Source organism: Nicotiana tomentosiformis, chromosome 2 (assembly GCF_000390325.3).
Source record: "Nicotiana tomentosiformis chromosome 2, ASM39032v3, whole genome shotgun sequence".
NCBI lineage: Eukaryota > Viridiplantae > Streptophyta > Magnoliopsida > Solanales > Solanaceae > Nicotiana > Nicotiana tomentosiformis.
This window is the reverse complement of record NC_090813.1, coordinates 94,366,742-94,387,366: the sequence shown is the minus strand read 5'-3', so window position 1 is coordinate 94,387,366 and position 20,625 is coordinate 94,366,742. Positions and strand designations below refer to the sequence as shown.

The 20,625-nt window shown below is 35.1% G+C and overlaps 1 protein-coding gene across 2 annotated transcripts; it reads left to right on the top strand.

Moving 5' to 3' along the window:
* The first annotated feature begins 2,419 nt into the window (after positions 1-2,419).
* Positions 2,420-6,445, top strand: LOC104095550 (WAT1-related protein At3g28050-like). 2 transcript variants are annotated; one of them, XM_070195782.1, is made up of 7 exons: positions 2,420-2,833; positions 2,956-3,021; positions 3,860-3,973; positions 4,471-4,708; positions 4,798-4,956; positions 5,635-5,804; positions 5,844-6,050. In XM_070195782.1, exons 1-6 carry the CDS (start codon positions 2,622-2,624, stop codon positions 5,791-5,793), a joined length of 948 nt encoding a protein of 315 aa, XP_070051883.1. In that variant the 5' UTR covers positions 2,420-2,621; the 3' UTR covers positions 5,794-5,804; positions 5,844-6,050. The 2 variants fall into 2 exon arrangements, with proteins under 2 accessions (XP_070051883.1, XP_009599994.1); XM_009601699.4 differs by having other exon boundaries at positions 2,422-2,833; positions 5,635-5,786; positions 5,910-6,445.
* Positions 6,446-20,625: the final 14,180 nt, after the last annotated feature.

The following is a 20,625-nucleotide window of genomic DNA, read 5'->3' as shown; positions in this document are numbered from 1 at the left end:
AATTTAGGATCTTCGCTACTGCTTTTTTTTTTCTTCCTTTTTTTTTTTTGATATATGTTTCTTATTTGGGAGTTGGGATTTGGCAAGACCATCAAATTTCCAATTTCGTTAGGCATCTCTCTTTGGATGATTGGTTCGTTTAATGACCCTTGCATTATTTAGCCGCTAAAAGTACCAATAATTGAAGGAAAAAGCGCATTGTCTAAATAGCAACTATCAAAGTGTCAGCATTCACCATCTACAGTTGCATGTCACTCCAACCTTCACTTGTTCTTTTCTCTTTTACGTGATAGAAAGCCAATAATATACAATTTGTAGTGCTGGGCACAATATTTATATTAAGTCAATAAATATAAGTTAGTATTTCATTCATTTCAATTTATGTGAACTTATTTCTTTTTAGTTCGTGTCAAATAGAATGATCTCTTTACTTACTTGGAAATAATTTACCTTTATGCAATGATTTATAGCTACACAAAATATATGTGTCTCATTTTACACCACAAGTTCAAAAGTCTTCTCTCTTTTCTTAAACTCCGTACCCAGTCATATGAGTTCACATAAATTGAAACGGAGGGAATACAACATCATACCTTAATCATGGTAATGGATGTGTATTTTTAATTAATTTTTTAACCATTAAGATTAAATTATTTAATTTAATATAAATATTATGTGCGGGTAAATTTTCTACCTAAAGGTAGATTGCCCCTTGTCACAAAAAGGCATAATAGTCACACGCCTTTATCACTCCCACAAGCAACTCTCATTTCTTTTTGAGGATAACTCCTACTTAGCGTGCCGATCAATCTAATCTTTTTATCTTCAATTAGATGCCAATTACATGCTGCTATGCAACTTCGTGTCTAAAATCAATATCCTTTCCTCAAAATATATGTGATCAATTATTAAATCAATCAAAGCCCAGAAGAATTTTGCAAAAATAAAATTATATACGGTCAAAACCGAGTTTGCCTTTCGAGATTGGAATATGGATGAAGATTCGTCATCGTAATATCGAGCCATGATTCGAAGTTTGATTGTCGAGCTCGAGACTCAAAGATCGACCGATACTGAGCTCGAGTCAATATCAAAGCTCGAGGTCCAGAGATCGATCAATATCGAGCTCGAGTTAATATCAAGGGTCGAGGGTAAAGAAAACGACCAATACCGATACCGGCCAAGACCGAGATCGAGCCAAGAGACAAAGAGCCGTTATAGCCGTACTAGGGAAGAGAATCTCGGCGGAAATCAAGGAAAAGCTAATTAATTAATCTATCATGAGATCCTTACTATGTATTTTTAATTATATCCAAAGTAGGATTCCTCCACTATATTAAGAGTGGCTATCATTTGTAGACACATTCATACTCTCACATTCAGAGATTATTGAGATTTACAGAACATCTAGCAAATATTATTTTTTTTGGGTTTTTGATATTGATTCATCTTATTTATTTATCAATCATTTTCTACTCAATTTGGGTTTGTATTCATTCTTTTTTACGGTAAATATTCGATATATCTCTACTTATTTTTCCAATTTGTACCAAGTTATACAACGTATCTTTAGAACTACGTATAAATTCAACTTTATCCGTTTTTCGGATAAACAAAAATAAAGTAAACAGAAGATCCAAATGGATTTGTAGAATATTAATTTAATAATTAACGATGATTAAATTTGAAAACCATTCGTTAGGCGCCGCGCTACTTGTAAAAATACTGCTTCGAGATAAACTAAATATGTTTCGAGAAGCCCCACGAATGTCAAAAAATATTGTGGGGACGGGCTGGTCATCCACATTCAGGAGCTAGTGGAGAGAGAAGCCCCACTAATGTCAAATTTAAAGTCATGAATCTCTCATATTGACGTACTCTCCCTGATATAAAATGGGAGAAAGGGATTTTTCTTTTCTTTTTTTTTGCAAGGGAAGGAAAATTGGGATATGGAATCTTAAGACTTCCTGAAAATCAAAGACAAACGAGAGTTTCTGTAGCTAGACTTTAATTTTAAAAAAGTGTATTCTAATCGAGATTCTCCGAAAATAGATTAATAGAGTGTGTTAAGAGCCTACGATTGATATATTGAAATCAATCCTTATTTAAGACGGGCTCACTTGTCAAACTGATTTTTTTGAGTTTGGCAATCATAAATGATTAGCACTGTTGATCTTGCCTTGTTTTAATTACAAATTGTAGTAATTACGGAGCATGTTTGATTCGAAAAACTTTCGCAAGTTGAAACTTGAAAATATAGTATGATTTGGAAAATTTCAAAAGATTCTTGTTGATAAATAGGTCATGGTTAGAAAGTGAGTTATGCAACTTCTAAGAGGAGAGAAAATGACATTTGAGGTGGGACCTAAAGAATATAAAAAGAGAATAAAGATTACAACTTTCAATATAATCTTAGCTACAAAAACAGTTACTTTAACTCTGGTCCCTAAACTGTTAGTGGAAACCAATATATATATGCGTATTAGACACACACACTCCTATGATTAATTATTTATTTGCTACCAGATTTTCAGGTAGAGCTCATGTCCGCCACGCGTAGTGTTCGATAATTTTGGAAGCAAGACGTTGAAGTTTCGAGAGAGAAAAAAGAGAAGAAAAAAATGGCAAGCAATAATGGAAGAATTAGAGAATCAACTTTTTACAAAGAAGTGTTACCATTTGCAGCTATGGTGTCTATGGAATGTATAAATGTTGGATTAAACACACTTTACAAAGCTGCTACTAACAAAGGAATGAGTAATCATGTCTTTGTTGTTTACAGTTATGGTCTTGCTGCTGTTCTCCTTCTTCCTTCTCCCTTTTTCTCAACCAGGTTTCTGTTTTTTTTACTCTCTGTTTTCTCAAGTTTTTGGCTCGGATTTTGATCAATTGTTATATGTGTAAATCTTATCAAGAATCTGATAGGGGTTGAAAATTGGAAATATCTGACTGCAGATCAAGAGTACTTCCACCCCTCAACTGCTCAATTCTTGCCAAAATATTTCTTCTTGGAGTTATCGGGTACCTTTTGACTTTTTTCTTCTTCTTGTTTATCACTCTTAATCTGTCAATCTGCAGATATACTATATGTCAAAAAGTTTTCTTCTTTTCCTGCAAATTAGGATGATGATCAGATGTTCTTACTCTTATTTATGAGGAAAAAATCTATTGAATTCAATTAAAAGTCTGATTCAGGGGTCTAACTACTGCTGAACTAATTTAGAGACATCATACAGCCAACGCCAATAGAGTCGATTGATTGGTTGACCAATATACTGTAATTCTGTTTCAGGAAATTTATTCAGGATAAGTTCAATAAGAATTCTTGTAAATTTAATCCTCTTCATTATTCATGACAAACAATTAACCCAAATAGCTGCCCATCTAATTACTTAAATTAAAGATAACCGATAAAGATAAAATATATGCATAATTTATGTATTATATGCGCATAATTATATATAATCAATATATAATTTATATATATTACTAAAAAATATAAATAATAAATATAACCAGCTATTTGGGTAAAGTTATTTTTATAACTTTTTTTCATTACACAGGGATCTTAGAAGGGAAACGGGAGTGGGGCATTTGCGCGAATGGCCTTAGTGGGGCGTTTGCGTGAATGACCATTTTGAGGCCACTATTTAAATTCTTTCCTCTTCAGTGTGGTAGATTAAATTTATCAAAAAAGAAAAAATCCACCCAACTTTTATAGGCGAAGTTTTGCTCATTGTGCCAACAGTGTCAACATATAAAAAGTGATATCAGAATTAGTCTAGAACAAAATTTATGGACATGATTTTGTTTTCTTGCTTTTCGATAATATATACGTATTATATTATCGAAAATGCAGGTGTACATCACAGATAATGGGGTATACAGGAATTAATTATAGCTCTCCTACGCTTGCCTCCGCCATCAGCAATCTCGTCCCTGCTTTCACTTTTGTCTTGGCTGTCACTTTCAGGTTTTTGCTTCCTCTTCTTTTTTATCTCATGTCCTTTATTTTCAGTCGTTTTCCTTGCTTTTTTTGCGATCCCCACTATAATGACACTAGTGTTGTGTTCTCTTTCCTATTTGTCAAGTGGTCAACAACTTTGTCAGCATCCATCAATTTGTCCCAACCAAAAAAAATTAGTTAAACTCGACCAGGGTTACAGATATCTAACTTTTAGACTAAAGATTGCAGCTTTATTTTGTACTTAACTCAAAATTTTATGGCACCGTCCAACCACAAAGAAAATTAGATGAAATGGGTTTGGGGTTGTCTTAGAAGATTCATGAAATCTAATCAGGGAGAAACTTGTACTGAAGCATAGAATGATTTTCAATTCACAAAAATAAGTAAAGAAAGGGCAAATTGATGAAGTTAAGTTGTTTTAACATGGCAAAGAATTTCCTCAGCTTTCTGTTTTTTATTGTTTAGTAGAATAAATTTGATGCAGTGGAAGTGTTAATAAACAGGATGGAAAAGATAGAATTAAAAAGATCAAGCACTCGAGCCAAAGTCTTGGGCACAGTGGTTTCCATCGCTGGAGCTTTCGTAGTGACTCTCTACAAAGGCCCAAAATTATTAGTGGCGATCACGTCCACGCCCAATTTCCTTAGCCAATCTCTCAGATCATCCCAATCGAATTGGATGCTTGGCGGCCTTTTCCTCACAACTGAATATTTTTTGGTTCCTATGTGGTACATTGTTCAGGTGAAATGCAGACTTAGTTCTTGAATAGAGAGCTACCCTTTTGCAACAAAACGAAATAACTGAATTTGAGTCATTTAATTTGATGACAGACATGGATTATGAAAGAGTATCCAGCTGAAGTGACTGTAGTTTTCTTCTACAACTTGTGTGTGAGCTGCCTAGCTGCTATTGTAGGATTTTTCACTGAACCAGATTCCAACAAATGGCGAATTAAACCAGATATTGCACTGGTCTCCATCCTATGCTCTGTAAGTGAATTGAGAAGTAGGTTTGATAGTACATCTTTGTTATATATATATATCAGGCAATGCATTCTCCAGCAAATCTAAATCAATGCAATTGGATGTCCAATTCGGGCATATATGACGTGGCCAATCATTTGATGTGAAAAGCCTACCACTACGCTTTCCCAAGACTACCAAGTTGTTGTCTTTTAGCCGTCCATGTATAGAGATGGCAAATACATGGGTCGGGTCAAATTTGGACAAGTTAAAACAAACCGGCAACGGAAACTTATCAAAGTTGGATCAAAACGAATAAGGTCAAGATGAGTAAAATAACGGGTCATAACTTAATCTGTCAAACATGACCCTACTTCTCTTTTTAACTTGTTTTTAGCTTTTAACAAAATTGTGAAAGTCAATGTATTTTTTCATATATTATTAGCTTAAATTCTTCCAAATTTACATAGTCTACAGTCTCCAAATTTGCTTTTGTGTTTTTGGGTTTTGGTTGAATTTTGACTCGTCAAGTTACACTATTTTGATCCAACAGTTTGATGTGTCCTTTTGAATTGAACTCGTTGAGTCAAGTCAACAATCGGCTCATAACGCAACCCGCTTGGAATTGGACCGATTATTAACATATGAGTTGATTTTGCTAGCTCCTTTCTTGTATGACAAAAAATTGTGTGCTGCATTACACAGGGAATTTTGGGCTCATCACTAAACAATACAATTCACACCTGGGCTTTGCGCGTCAAAGGACCAGTCTATGTAGCAATGTTCAAGCCACTGTCCATTGCCATTGCAGTTGCCATGGGAGTCATTATCCTAGGAGATACTCTTTATTTGGGAAGGTACTAACTCCTCAAGTGCTCATTTTTTGCACAATAAATATTTCCTATACTCAACACATTTATTTTCTTTCATAATTTATGTCATCGTCGATCTAATCCACAACTTTCTGCTTTGACAATCAGCGTTCTGGGAGCGACTGTAATTGCCATTGGATTCTATACTGTAATGTGGGGAAAGGCAAAAGAAATGCCTGAATACGATGATTCTAGTGATCTTGAGTCTTCTTCAGCTCAAAAGTTCCCCTTGTTACACAATTACAAAAATGAAGGCATCTCAAACAAGTAAACATGTTAGATAAACTCATCAAGCAGAAAGGCAAGTCACACAAAAAGCGCGCTGTTTCTGCAAAGCAAGAAAGAAGCTATTTTCTATACACAAGGGTAGCAGTTTTATAGGAAGAAACAAAAGGCTGCTATTGGGAGAAGCCGAGCAGCAAACTGTTGGCATATATCCTTGTTTTGTACAGCTCTTTTGAAACAACATGCTCAACTTGTATCTCAGGAATGAACTAAAGCCTATTCTAGTGAACAAAAATGTATCAGGTATATAATCAAGGCATTGCTAATTAATCAAAATTAAGCAGGATGTGTGTATCCTTTCTGTACTTCAACAGGCTCTAATGTACTTCTTTATACTAAGAAAGATTGTTAAACCATAATGATTCTGCTTATATTCTATAATTCATTTCCACAATTCCCAGAATTAATTGCAGCATCTATCTACAGAGTGCTCTCAAAATTAAACACTAAAACTTGCCAGGATATGGTTGGCAAGGTGGCAGAATCAACTTAAATGGATTGGACTCATTTGTTGACTTGATCCAACATGTTGAATCCAAAACGATTTATCAATCTATTGGTCAGATGAGTCAAAATAGTGTATCCGGCGGGTCCAACATACAAAATCGAACTTGAAGATTAGGAATTAAGTAAATTTGAAGGGGAAAAAAACATAAGCTAATAATTTAAGAAAAACATCCATTTTCATTTTTCTTTTCTTCTTCATATGTTGGAATTACATGACAACCGGATATCTTGGACATATTGGGCTGCATATAGTTTAGCTAGTTGGGCCACAGGCCCATTCTCTTTATTTATTTGATCCAATTTTTTATTCTTTGTAATAAGAGGCCCACTCTATAAATAGGCCTTAGAGAACATTCTGGACAATTTTTTGGGCATAATTTTTAATACACAGATTTTTCATTCGTTTTTTGCTTTCACTTCTCTCTCTAAAAACCCTAACCATGGCTTTATCAAATCCGGTCAATCTCTGAGTTTAACATAGTATCAGAGCCATGAAATCGTTGATCCTTCATCTTCTAATCTCAGCGGTGTTACCCCTTGCCGATTTAGTTCCTTAATCACCGAAATTTCTCATCTGTTTTTCGCCGGTCTCGCGGTCGGAGTTTTCTTCTGGTTTTGTTTGTTCTACTAGTTTTTCTGCTCAATTAGCTTGGGGCGTCGTCAATTTCTAGGAGACTCCTATGATTCATCTATTCATCGGAGTTTTTGGAGGTTTTCTTCGAAGTTAGGGTTTCAGATCTGAGTAATCTTCAAGGCCTTTTACTTCTTCATGTCGCGAAGAAGTTTGGTACACTCTTTTCTATTTCTCTACATCTATTGACTTTGTTGTGTTAGGTGATTGTCTGTTGTTAGAAATTAATATTTTTTTTTTTTGAGAAACTTTCTTAAAACCATAGGTCCAGTTCAAATATTGCTCCTTATGTTCCTGAACGTACTAGTCCCTCGTTCCTCCTTCCTTCCGATATCCCAGGCGTATCTCTTGTTACTGTACACTTCTCTGGGACAGGTTTTGGAGGTATGAAGCATAATATGATAGTTTATTTGTTCGCTAAAAATAAAATAGATTTTATAGATGGTTCATACACTAAACCTGCTGAGACCTCTCCTCAGCATAGGCAATGGGATAGATGTAACAACATGGTTATATCATGGTTACCAATTCTTTTTTTCCGGACATTGCAGAGAGTGTACAATATTCAGAGACAGCTGAGAGTATTTGAAAGTAATTAAATAACATATATGAGACCGTTAGTGGTACTAAAGTCTTTGAAATTAAAAGAGAACTTTCCTCCACTTACTAGGGATGCCTAGATGTTGCCTCCTACTTTAATAAACTTAAGAAAAATTTGGATGAGCTGGAGATCATGCGCAGCAGTCATGCTAGTGCTTGTGCTTGTGCTGCTAAAGAAGGTCTCCAAAAAGAAAAGGAAGAAGATAAGGATCATCAATTTCCAATGGGTCTAAATGAAGTTTATGTAGGAGTTAGAAGCAATATCCTAATGATGCACCCATTGCCATCCCTTGATAATGTCTACAATATACTACTCTAAGATGAAAAACAAAGACAAGTCCTTCCAAATGCACAAGCTTATTCTGAATCAGCCTATTTCCATGCAAATGCCAATAAGTTTCCTCCTCAATTCTCACCTCAGCAACCATATCCACAAAAACTAAAATTTGATCAACCTAGTCAGAGATTTAATTTTGATCACAACAAGGCTTTACTTTTTTGCAAGTACTGCAAGAAGCCTGGTCATACAATTGAAAAATGCTATAAGTTACATGGTTTTCCCCAGAATTTCAAGTTCACAAAGGGTAAAAAGTTTGGTACTGCTGCTAATGTTGAAGGGCAGTCTTCTGGGGTTCCTGATCATATTCTTTCACATCCTGAGGATTCACTGGTACCTGGTTTAATCAGAGATCGGTATACTCAGTTGATGAGCCTACTTCAGCAATCTAGTCTCAATAAATCATCATCTCAACCTGCCATTATGGGTTCTGCAAATTTTGCTGGTAGTTCATCTTCCTTGCCTTTGTGTTTGAATGGTAATTCTAATGTGTACATGTTAACTAGTATAGCTGGAATGATATGAATAGTGGATTCTGGAGCCACTGACCATATGACTTCAAATAAAACTTTTATTTTCAATATTACTCCCCATCATATTCTTTATCTAGTCTCTTTGCCTAATGGTTACAAAGTAAAGGTCACATGTACTGGGTCCCTTACTCTGCTACTTTCCCTCACTCTTCATCATGTTTTATACATACCTACTTTTCACTACAATTTGATTTCAGTAAGTAAAATGATTGTTCAATTCAAATGTTATATTTTATTCACATCCTATTCCTGTATACTTTTACATGCTCATTCTATGAACAAGCTTCTCGAGCTTGGTAGAATGGACCATGGACTATACAAATTCTACTTCAACCAATCTGCTTCTCCTGCACACCTCACCTCTGGTAATTTTGATAACTCTGCATCTATTTCTCATAATGTCTTGGACAATATTAAACAGTCTACTCATGTTGTTTCTGATTCACTTGTTTCTAGCCTAATACCATAGCAAAAGTAAATGATTTTCTATTGAATGCAAATGTAGATGTTCTGGATTCTCTTCATAATTGTCACGACCCAAAATCCATGTGACCGGCACCCGGCACACTACCCAACCCGAGCGAACCAAACCATGTGATGCACCCAAATCATATGCATGAAAACCAATTTAACTGCGGAAGCTCCTTGAAAATTATATACATTTTCAAGTTAAATGATTAAATATTTTTCAATTCATAATCACACATGATGTCTTTCATGATAATAACAATGAGACTAAGTAAAATAAATATACTTTCATGTATGTCGTGTACAACCCCGTTATTACAACCTTTCATAACTATCTATGGAGCCTCTATACCAAAGAATAGAACCAACGGTTGGAGTAGTTCCAACAAAATAAAATAAGGAAGAACATGATAGCTACCACGAAATAAAAGCGGTGCTTCATAATACCTCGGAAAGAGAATCATCCTGGCCTGACCACATGCTACGTATCATATATTATCCTGAAACATGTAAAGTAAGCAGGGCCCTGGAGGGGGCCCCTAAGGGCTGAGTACACCACAACGGTTGTACTCAATAAGTGTCATAGACTCTCTCTAACTTAAGTTATTGGGACAAACTTTATAAAAATAATGCACCAATATTTGATATTAAACGATAAGAAATTTTATCAATTCACGACCCTTGTTATTTTAAATAACAACCAAGTGAGATATAACCCACAATATAAACTTTTAAAATATTTACATCAATCCAAGATTTTGGATAAAATCGTACAAAATCATTCTGTTTGCTTTAAGTCATCGAAATCACTTTCGGCTCCTTAGGCCTAAACATAAGAAAATCATCCTTACCTTTCACTGGGAGTACTATACCATCATCGACACAAGTAGGTCAACTAGGTTATGTACCTAGCGGCAAATATCATATACCCTACTTACTCAGATCGTCTCATCGTAGTGCTGTACGAATCGACTCAGCCATGCTAATAATAGCACAAAATAGTACTCTCTCGAGGGAGAGCACTTTGCCGTAGTGTATACCACAAAGTGGCCATCTACACCTACACCAGCACATGTAGTTTCATGACAACGAACACGATATATCCGAAGTCAATCTCGGTGAATACAAGTAACTCCCAAAATATTTGATACTTCAAAAATAGATTCATAGCATAATAGCATCAAATGATCTATTTTTATCAAATCATAGCATTTATAGTAAATCCAAATAATTTGAACAAAATTTAAATAAATAACCTTTTACATGCTAAAGCCTTTAGCAATTTAACATTAATCTTTAAAAGATACCACAAGTGCAATTATGTTCGTCAATATATGTGTGTGTGTGTGTGTGTGTGTGTGTGTGTGTGTGTGTGTGTGTCCAAAGTTTGGTCTTGTGCGTACTCATTTGGAACTTTAGCCCATTATGTAATTTCCAACTTGACTTAGACTTAGGGCTCTCCTTAGACCCCATATCACTTATAATATGCCTCATACACTTATTATCATATCCAATTGATATCCATCAAATTAATAGTCCTCATCTGCACACAAAATAACATAATTAGCGCACGTCAACTTTCTTAATAGCGCTTAAGTACTTCAAAAGTTTTCGGGGTGCTACATTCTCCCCCACTTAAGGACATTCGTCCTCGAATGTTTTATAAGTCACTTCTAAGAATAGAGTTTCCATCCTTTTACCTTTAACCATTATGCATTGGTACTTATGACTACATGGGTCTTATATTTCCTTTCCAAAATCTTAACTTATTTATGGCCCTCAAAATTTGGCTATCTTTACAAATTTTTAAAAATTTCGGCAGAGCTTCCCCTATAACTAGGACAAATCCAAAAACTTTAACCTGTCCAGAACAAGCCCCTACACGGGCACCAATAACAATATCGCTCAACAACCAACAATACACAATATAATGTACCATCTTGACCTCACTCGGCCGTACATATACCATCAGTGCATCAAATGTATATCTTAAAACTTTTAACTTGTAAAATATATGAATACCATTCAATATCAATAATTGCTACTATACATAGCACCCATATCATTATTATACATGCATGTATTTTCTTTTGTCATGTGTACGTCAAGTTGTACCTGAAAAGTATTTTCAAGTAAACTAAAATTTCTCTATGATTGGAACTTTTACAAATTTTATAATGTAGAATGGCACATATCCATGCTGCCTAAATTCTCAGCTTTCTCGAAGCTATGGCTCATGCTTGTTGAGAGCAAAATTATATTGCCCACTTGGTACCTGTAAACTTATCCATTCCGACTCATAGTCTCGAAATTTTCTTATAACCAATACTTTCAAATCAGCATGTTGCCCTTTTTGAGTCTTGTTTCCAAGAAAAGTCTTCTCACTTAAAACTTTTAATATTCACTAATTATCAAAGCTATTTTAGAATGTTCTTTTATTCCTTCCAAAGATTAATAAGATATTTGTCTCAGATTTATCCATCATATGATAATTTCATACCCCCACTTTCGCTCATACCTTTAGAGCTCATGTTAGATCCATAACTTGATAACTATTGTTACCAACAAGTTTGCTCTAAAAATAATTCAACTCACTTCGTTTGAGTTCATGACACTAGTTTGCCACCTACTCGCGGACATCCGTGTTCTAGTTTTATTTCTTAACTTTTACCAATTTCTTGACACCATTGTGTATCTTGTGATATTTTTCTACCAAAAATTTAGGATTGCATTTATTTTCATGCGCACCATAGACATGATACCGTAGCCCGTAAGCTTTCAACAGTCAAGAGTCATCGTTACCACGATGGTACTTGCACCCTTTTAATATTAGTGCTCTTCTTTGAACCCGTTCTTTTTACTGACATACTTTATTTTTATATAGAAGTCTCTTCTCATTTAAGAATAAGCATTGCATTACCCCTTTCTATTTTATTCCATGCAAGGTATGCACATACTAAAAGGACTCCCTTATTCTATACAATTCCACGTATAATTCAAAGTACTCCCTCGTTCTCCACAATACTTAAATTTAATTCAAATCGCACCTATCCCTAAGTTGTAGGAATACATTCAAGTTGCCTATTAAATCCTTGACTATCAGACATAACTTTCAACATCCCTGATGCAGAACATCGTAATTATTGCTCGTAATGAGTTTGTAATTGTCGTATAAGCACTTCATAAAAATTGTACCCTTTGGATCATAAAGGTTACTGATAATACCTCATTCATCTCGTTTTTAGTAACTATAACCTTTCCTCTTCTTTTTTTTTTTTTAAACCATCACTTTAAAGGTGACATCTGCTTACTCAGACGCTCCCCCACTTAGGAACAAATAAAATTTGAAACTCTTACCTACCACTCAAAGAGTTAACTCAAAATTCGGATAAATTTTTTCGGACCATTTACATGCTCACCTGCTTTTACATCCTTTATTTTGTCAAAAGCTTTCTGGTGGGCTGCCCCAATTATAAATTTCTATTTTACCGCTTCAATCTTTAATCGTACATTGTCTTTTGTTTTATCATTATACCGATATGCTCATTATTTTGACAATATGATATATTGGTTATACTCGTAGAAATTGTTTTTGTTCATTTTCGTATCCAAGTATCACGTCGCTACTAGCTGCAACATATATTGCTAAGGGCCATTATTTTTCGCAGTTACGACGTCTTTATAGTTAGCACTTCACTCTTTTATGTTCACTCTACTGTTAAAATCTCTTCTAATATTTCACCCTTCAATATATACTCCAATACAGTTCTAGCAAGTACGACTACCTTGCGCCTCTCATCTCACGCTTAAATATGCTGAACAAGTGTGACTCCCTTAGGCTAAATCCACATATCATTATATAACTTTTCACAACATATACTATCTTTACAATGCTACATGTAAGATTTACACATCCTATCTTTATGCCACCATCACGTTCTCAAGCCACACACACACACACACACACACACACACATATATATATATATATATATATATATATATATATATATATATATGAGATTACGTAGTATATATCTCTGAAAATATATTTCTTGCTCTTAAGTCCTTTCATGAAACTTTATTTTGATGGTATTCCACTGAGTATGCTAATACTTATGATAAATATGGCATGCATGTAGGGTCTTATTACCTCATGTCTTCATCACAATGTGAACTCTTTTGGTCGTAGGTAATACCACGTATTTATATCAACACGTTTCATACGATAATTGTATACTTGCATATTTTTCCATTCTTCATGGTATTGTTAACCTCGTCCATACACATTCATGTAGAGATTTATGACACATTATCATGTAGTCTTAGAATTGTTGTAACTTCTCAATCTCCAAATTCGTACCATAACCGTTTTCAATCATTGTTTTGAGCCTTACGCCGTACACCTTATATGTGTAACTTTCCAACAACTTTAACTTAGCCCATGAGCCATTTCTATATTTATTCTTCTTGAATCATAAGGATACGTTTACTCACAAGTTAACTATTCTTTCAATATTGGGCATATATAGAGTTGCTTTGAGATCATTCTCGGAAATTCTCAATTTCTTTTATAATTTCAACAAAATAAAATAAGACATACCTCGACTAGAAAAACTCAAGATTATCATTTCACAATATTTTTTTTTCTTCTCTAACAACCTATATTGTTTCCTATAACCTCCAAGATTATGCCTTTTGTGCATCTCATGCTTTAATATTTTCACGCTTACCCATATAAGTTCACATACTTTATCCTCGCATACCTTGGTATGCATAATTAGAGATTGACTTTTATTTGTATCACATTCATCATCTGGAGGAACTCAAGGTTGTCATGCCCATCTTTTACATATGGCATGTTTCATCTATCCTCAACTCGTACTTACACGTGGCACTTTATTTCTTATGTGTCACTTATATTACGTATGACACAATCATGACAACAACATATCATGTTCAGAGGAAACCCGATGTCTAGTATAATTAAGATTCATGTCCCTCATCCTGTAACATTCCATTTTCGAATCATCAAGAAAGTCTTTTTCTTTTTCTTTTGGGAATGTATCTTTGGTCATTATTGACATTGTCTTAACTATGCTAAACTTCTTATGAGTCATACTATGTTTACCACAAACTTGACTGATTCATATTTACTTATCAATTAGATCCATATCACCTCTCTATATCTTGTCATGATAATTTAAGACGCAACATCTACATTTACAATATTCTTTTTTTTTGTACCTTTGCTAAACTCGATAATGATGATTACCATAGTAAACAGTCCCTCCAACATCTTGACCAACGATCTTGAATTGAATTCTAGGGCCTAGCATATGTGCCCTTATTCACATCCTTTAGTAAAATTCTTTATAAGTCAGGACATCTTCCTGACAATACTAGCCGACATCATCACCATATTTTCTTCCATGAATTTTCAGTATTCGACTGATAATCTTTATTCACCAAAGTTATGTGTGTTGACTGTATTAGTCCAATCTATTCTCAACTTATCCTTCCATTTTGAAAAAATCTGACACTTTTTGGCCATTAGCTAAAATATCTTGTACTATAACTTGAACATTGAGCTTCATTGTCGTCACTTCAATATCTTTCTCACCAGAAAATCAATACGATCGAGAATCCGTACTCTCACTTCAGGAACAAACGCACGATATAGAGTATGAAAAAAAGTGAAACTCCCTAGATGTCATTGTAGCTTTCCGGATATAAGTGTGGCCGGCAACATACCGATAAGAAGGACTCTACTTGACACGGCTCCATAGACTTCCTACGACTCGACTTAGAACCTAGTGCTCTGATACCAAGTTTGTCACAACCTAAAATTTACGTGACCAGCACCCGGCACACTACCCAACCCGAGCGAACCAAACCATGTGATGCACCCAAATCATATGCATAAAACCAATTTAACTGCGGAAGCTCCTTGAAAATCATATACATTTTCAATTTAAATGATTAAATATTTTCCAATTCAAAATCATACATGATGTCTTTCACGATAATAACAATGAGACTAAGTAAAATAAATATACTTTCATGTATGTCGTGTACAACCTCGTTATTACAACCTTTCACAACTATCTATGGAGCCTCTATACCAAAGAATAGAACCAACGGTTGGAGTAGTTCCAACAAAATAAAATAAAGAAGAACATGATAGCTACCACGAAATAACAGTGATGCTTTATAATACCTCGGAAAGAGAGTCATCCTGGCCTGACCACATGCTACGTATCATATATCATCCTGAAACATGTAAAGTAAGCAGGGCCTTGGAAGGGGGGCCCTAAGGGCTGAGTATACCACAACGGTACTCAATAAGTGTCATAAACTCACTCTAACTTAAGTTCTTGGGACAAACTTTATAAAACTAATACACCAATATTTGATATAAAACGATAAGAAATTTTATCAATTCATGACCCTTGGTATTTTAAATAACAACCAAATGAGATATAACTCACAATATAAACTTTTAAAATATTTATATAAATCCAAGATTTTGGATAAAATCGTACAAAATCATTCCATTTGCTTTAAGTCATCGAAATCACTTTCAGCTTCTTAGGCCTAAACATAAGGAAATCATCCTTACCTTTCACTGGGAGTACTATACCATCACGGACACAAGTAGGTCAACTAGGTTATGTACCTAGCGGCAAATATCATATACCCTACTTGCTAAGGTCGTCTCATCGTAGTGTCGTACGAATCGACTCAGTCATGCTAATAATAGCACAAAATAGTACTCTATGGAGGGAGAGCACTTTGCTGTAGTGTATAACACAAAGTGGCCATCCGAACACGATGGAGAGCACTTTACAACGAACACGATATATCTGAAGTCAATCTCGGTGAACACAAGTAAATCCCAAAATATTTGATACTTCAAAAATAGATTCATAGCATAGTAGCCTCAAAGGATCTATTTTTATCAAATCAAAGCATTTATAGTAAATCCAAATTTGAACAAAATTTAAATAAATAACCTTTTACATGCTAAAGCCTTTAGCAATTTAACATCAATCTTTAAAAGATACCACAAGTGCTATTCTGTTCGTCAATTTCCAAATGAAATACTTTCCAGGAAAACTTATCTTTAGCACTCAAATGTGTATAATCTTGTCAATACGTAAGTTTTGATAAAAACATATAACATTTACCTTGAGTGTCACTTTGCCAACAGGATTTAAAATAGAATTTATAAAACAGCATGACACTACATATGCAACATAATATTCTAGTACATGGAGACATCCGTACTTGTTTGTTCCCACAAACACGAAAGCACATTTGCATACAACTTAAGTATTAACTCGAAACATGCTTTTAGGGAAAGTCTCTCAAGAAGAGTAAATTTTAATCGACTTATCTCGCTTTCGCTTTATTAACATTAACAAGATTTCAATCCTCCTCCATCATTCCAATATTGATTAAAATGCTCAACATCACCAACAAGTCGATATCTACAATTAGATATCCTAATTACATCAAAATATAACCTAAGATATTGATCAACATCCATATATGGCTCACAAGTTGGCTGCAAGCCTCCAACAACTCAAATCGCCAAATAGTTTTACATGCTAGACCATTCAACTTCATTCTTATGTTTTAATACCCATTCAAAGTCATTAATGATACTACATCAATTGTCCATTGCCACCAAGTTGCTATTCATTGTCTTCCATAATCAACACTTGCAAAATATACAATTCGGGTGATTACTTAGTTGATCACTTCCATCTTTTGCTATCAAACAATTCCATAGGTTCATTCTATTCATAAATTTCATCGTCAAGATTACCATTCATCGTACTATTCATGCCATGAACAAGAGTTTTATAATCCAATCTTTCAACCATTAAAACTTGTAACAAATATTTCAAATACTTCTAACTACTCATAATAAACGAGTTTGAAGCATTGGAATTACCTTTAGTAGATCAATCTTGAAAAATAACAACTTTGGTGATTTTTGTGTTCTTGAGGATTTGATGAAGAAATCTAGTATTTGGATGTAAGAATGATGTTAAAACTCATGTATATTGAGTAATAATCAAACCAAAACATCATTAAAAACTTACCTTGGTTGATTGGACTTGATTTGAGCTCAAAATCGCCCTTTCACCTCAAGAACCCTAACCCCCAAATACTTAAAATACTCCCCTCCCCGACCTTGTATTTATAGGCCCAGATTTCTGGGTTTCGGATGCGGACCTGGATGCTTCGCATCACCACTTCACTCCTCTTTGAAGTTAGGGACCTGGACGCTATGCCAGCACTTTACTACCAGCCTCTCTTTCGGACGCGGCCTCGGATGCTTCGCATCCGCAGGCTCCTCCGCCAGCCTTTGGTAATTTGGTCATAACTTCTTGTAGGAATGTTCAAATGACAAACGGTTTGAAGCGTTATAAACTAGACTCGATGATCTTTTATCTGATAGGTTTTTACATCACATAACTCGATTATATATATATATATATATATATATATATATATATATATATATATATATATATATATATATATATATATATATATATAGAGAGATATACTCATCCAAAGTTTGGTCTTGTGCGTACTCATTAAGAACTTTAGCCCATCATGTAATTTCAAACTTGACTTAGACTTAGGGCTCTCCTTAGACCCCACATCACTTATAATATGCCTCGTACACTTATTATCTTATCCAATTGATATTCATCAAATTAATAGTCCTCGTCTGCACACAAAATAACATAATTAGCTCACATCAACTTTCTTAATAGCGCTTAAGTACTTCGAAATTTTCCGGGGTGCTACATTAATCCTGTTTCATTACCACCTTGTAATAGTCATCAACATATAAATAAAAATTATGTTCTTTGGCATCACAGATTAGGTCATGTTCCTTTTGTACAAATGAAAAATATACCTTTTATCTCCTCTAGTTTATCAGCAAAGCAATTTTTTATTTGTCCTTTAGCAAGACAACCTAGATTGTCCTTTCCAAATAGCTCTTCTCACTGCACTACTTTGTTTCAACTTATACATGTAGACACCTGGGGACCTTACCACACTCAATCCTATTATGGAGCAAGATATTTTTTGACTATAGTTGATGATTATAGCAGGGCAAACTGGACACACTTGCTGCACTCCAAAAGCTATGCTTTCACCTTGATTAAGGCATTTATAGCAACGATCAAAACCTAATTTCAACTTCCCATAAAAGTAATTAGGAGTGACAATGCCTTAGAACTTGGCTCTTCTAATTCAGCCCTTCAGTTCTTCTCTGAAACTGGGATCATTCATCAAACCAGTTGTCCTCACACCTCACAACAGAATGGGGTGGTAGAGAAAAAATACAAGCATCTCCTTGAAACTTCAAGAGCTTTATTGTTTCAATCCAAACTTACCACCAAGTTTTGGGGTGATTGTGTCTTAACAACAACCTACCTTATAAATAGGCTTTCCTCTTCAGTTTTGTCCAACAAAACATTATTTGAAGTTCTATATAGTAGTCCACCATCATACTCCCACTTGAAACCTTTTGGATGTCTATGTTATGCCATTATGCCCAAATGCCATAGGGACAAGTTTCAACCAAGAACTTCCCCTTGTGTTTTTATTGGGTACCACTATGCTGAAAAAAGTTATAAGCTATACAACTTGCATACTAAGTCAGTTTTGTTCTCCAGAGATGTTATTTTATATGAATCTGTGTTTCCTTATCATTTGGTACCATCTACTACTTCTTCCTCTACTCCATCTCCTTCTATTCCCCTATTCTCTTCTGATGCTGCTTCTGACTTGCCTACTTCTACTCCTCTTGTATCATCATCTCCCACTGTCATTATTCCAGCTGTTTCACCTGTATCTGATTCTTCTACATTTGATCTTGTTCAACCAGCTTCCCCAATACCTATTCTTGACCCTGCTCAGTCAGCCCCTCCAACTCATCCTACTCCTGCACTTAGAAAGAGTTCTAGAACCTACCAAATCCCATCTCATTTGAAAGACTATGTTGTACAACCTCCTCCTTCTGTTTCTTCTTCCAATCCTTCCTCCCTTACCACTGCACAACATGCTCCAGTAGAACCTTATTCCTACACTCAGGCTACTGCTAGCCCTGCTTGACATGAAACTATGGCCAAAGAATTTGAAGCCTTAGAAGCCAACCAGACTTGGAAAATTCTGGAACTCCCTGCTGGAAAAAAGCCCATATGTTGTAAATGGGATTATAAGATTAAATATAAAGCTGATGGTAGTGTGAAAAGATTCAAGGCTAGATTGATAGTTAAAGGGGACACTCATGTAGAAAGGATTGATTTTAATGAAACCTTCTCCCCTATTGTCAAGATGTGCACTGTGAGATATTTGATTGCTATTGCAGTTAAGAAGCAATGGCCTTTTTTCAACTAGATGTGAACAATGCATTTTTGCATGGTGACCTAGATGAGGAGGTCTACATGAAGCTTCCTCCTGGGCTTTCTCTTTCTTCTGCCTCTTCCACTTCTGGCCCTTTGGTATGTAAACCTCAAAAATCTCTTTATGGGCTTAGACAAGCCTCTAGATAGTGGTATGTAAAGTTATCACAAGCTCTTTTCTCTAGAGGGTACACTCACTCCTTGAATGATTATTCATTGTTTGTTAAGATAACATAGACCTCTACTATTTTTATTGTTGTTTATGTGGATGACATCATATTAACTAGGGATGATTTATCTGAAATTTCTGCCCTTACGTCATTCTTGGATGCTCAATTCAGAATTAAAGACTTGGGACTCTTTAATTACTTTTTGGATATTGAGGTCTTTTATCACAATTCAGATGTTGTTTTGCATCAAAAGAAGTTTATTACTGATTTGATTGCTGAATACAATTGTTCTGATGTTTCTGAGGTTGTTAGTCCTTTAGACATTTCACATAAGCTGAATTCTAGTCTTGGTGATTTGTTGCCCCAACTTGACAAATATAGGAGCTTGGTTGGGAAGCAGAATTACTTAACTCATAGAATATAGGCCAGACCTGTGTTTTACTGTTCAGCATCTAAGCCAATTTTTACAGGCCCATAGAATTTCTCACATGACTGTTGCCTCACATGTTTTGAGGTACTGGAAGGGTACTATTGATCATGTGGTGTTTCTTAATAACTCCTCTGATTTCTCTTTGTTTGCTAGTTGTGATAGTGATTGGGCTGCATGCCCAACCTCTAAGAGGTCTGTTATTGGATTTTGCATTCATTTAGGGGGCAGCCTCATTAGTTAGAAGTCTAAGAAGAAGACTATTGTTTCTTTATCCTCAGTTGAAGCTGAATACAGAGCCATGAGTAAGGTGGTTGCAGAATTGGCTTCGATTGTTAGGTTGTTGGCTGATCTGGGTGTCCCTTTTGCTACTCCGGTTCCTCTGTTGTGCGACAACCAGGCTGCAATCCACATCGTCAAAAATCTT

Bases quoted from the DNA above. Each gene is read 5' to 3' on its own strand.
- LOC104095550 (XM_009601699.4), top strand. From the start codon at position 2,622: ATGGCAAGCAATAATGGAAGAATTAGAGAATCAACTTTTTACAAAGAA. The intron at 2,834-2,955 runs GTTTCTGTTTTT...ATCTGACTGCAG, and splicing joins TCTCCCTTTTTCTCAACCAG to ATCAAGAGTACTTCCACCCC. The intron at 3,022-3,859 runs GTACCTTTTGAC...TCGAAAATGCAG, and splicing joins TTTCTTCTTGGAGTTATCGG to GTGTACATCACAGATAATGG.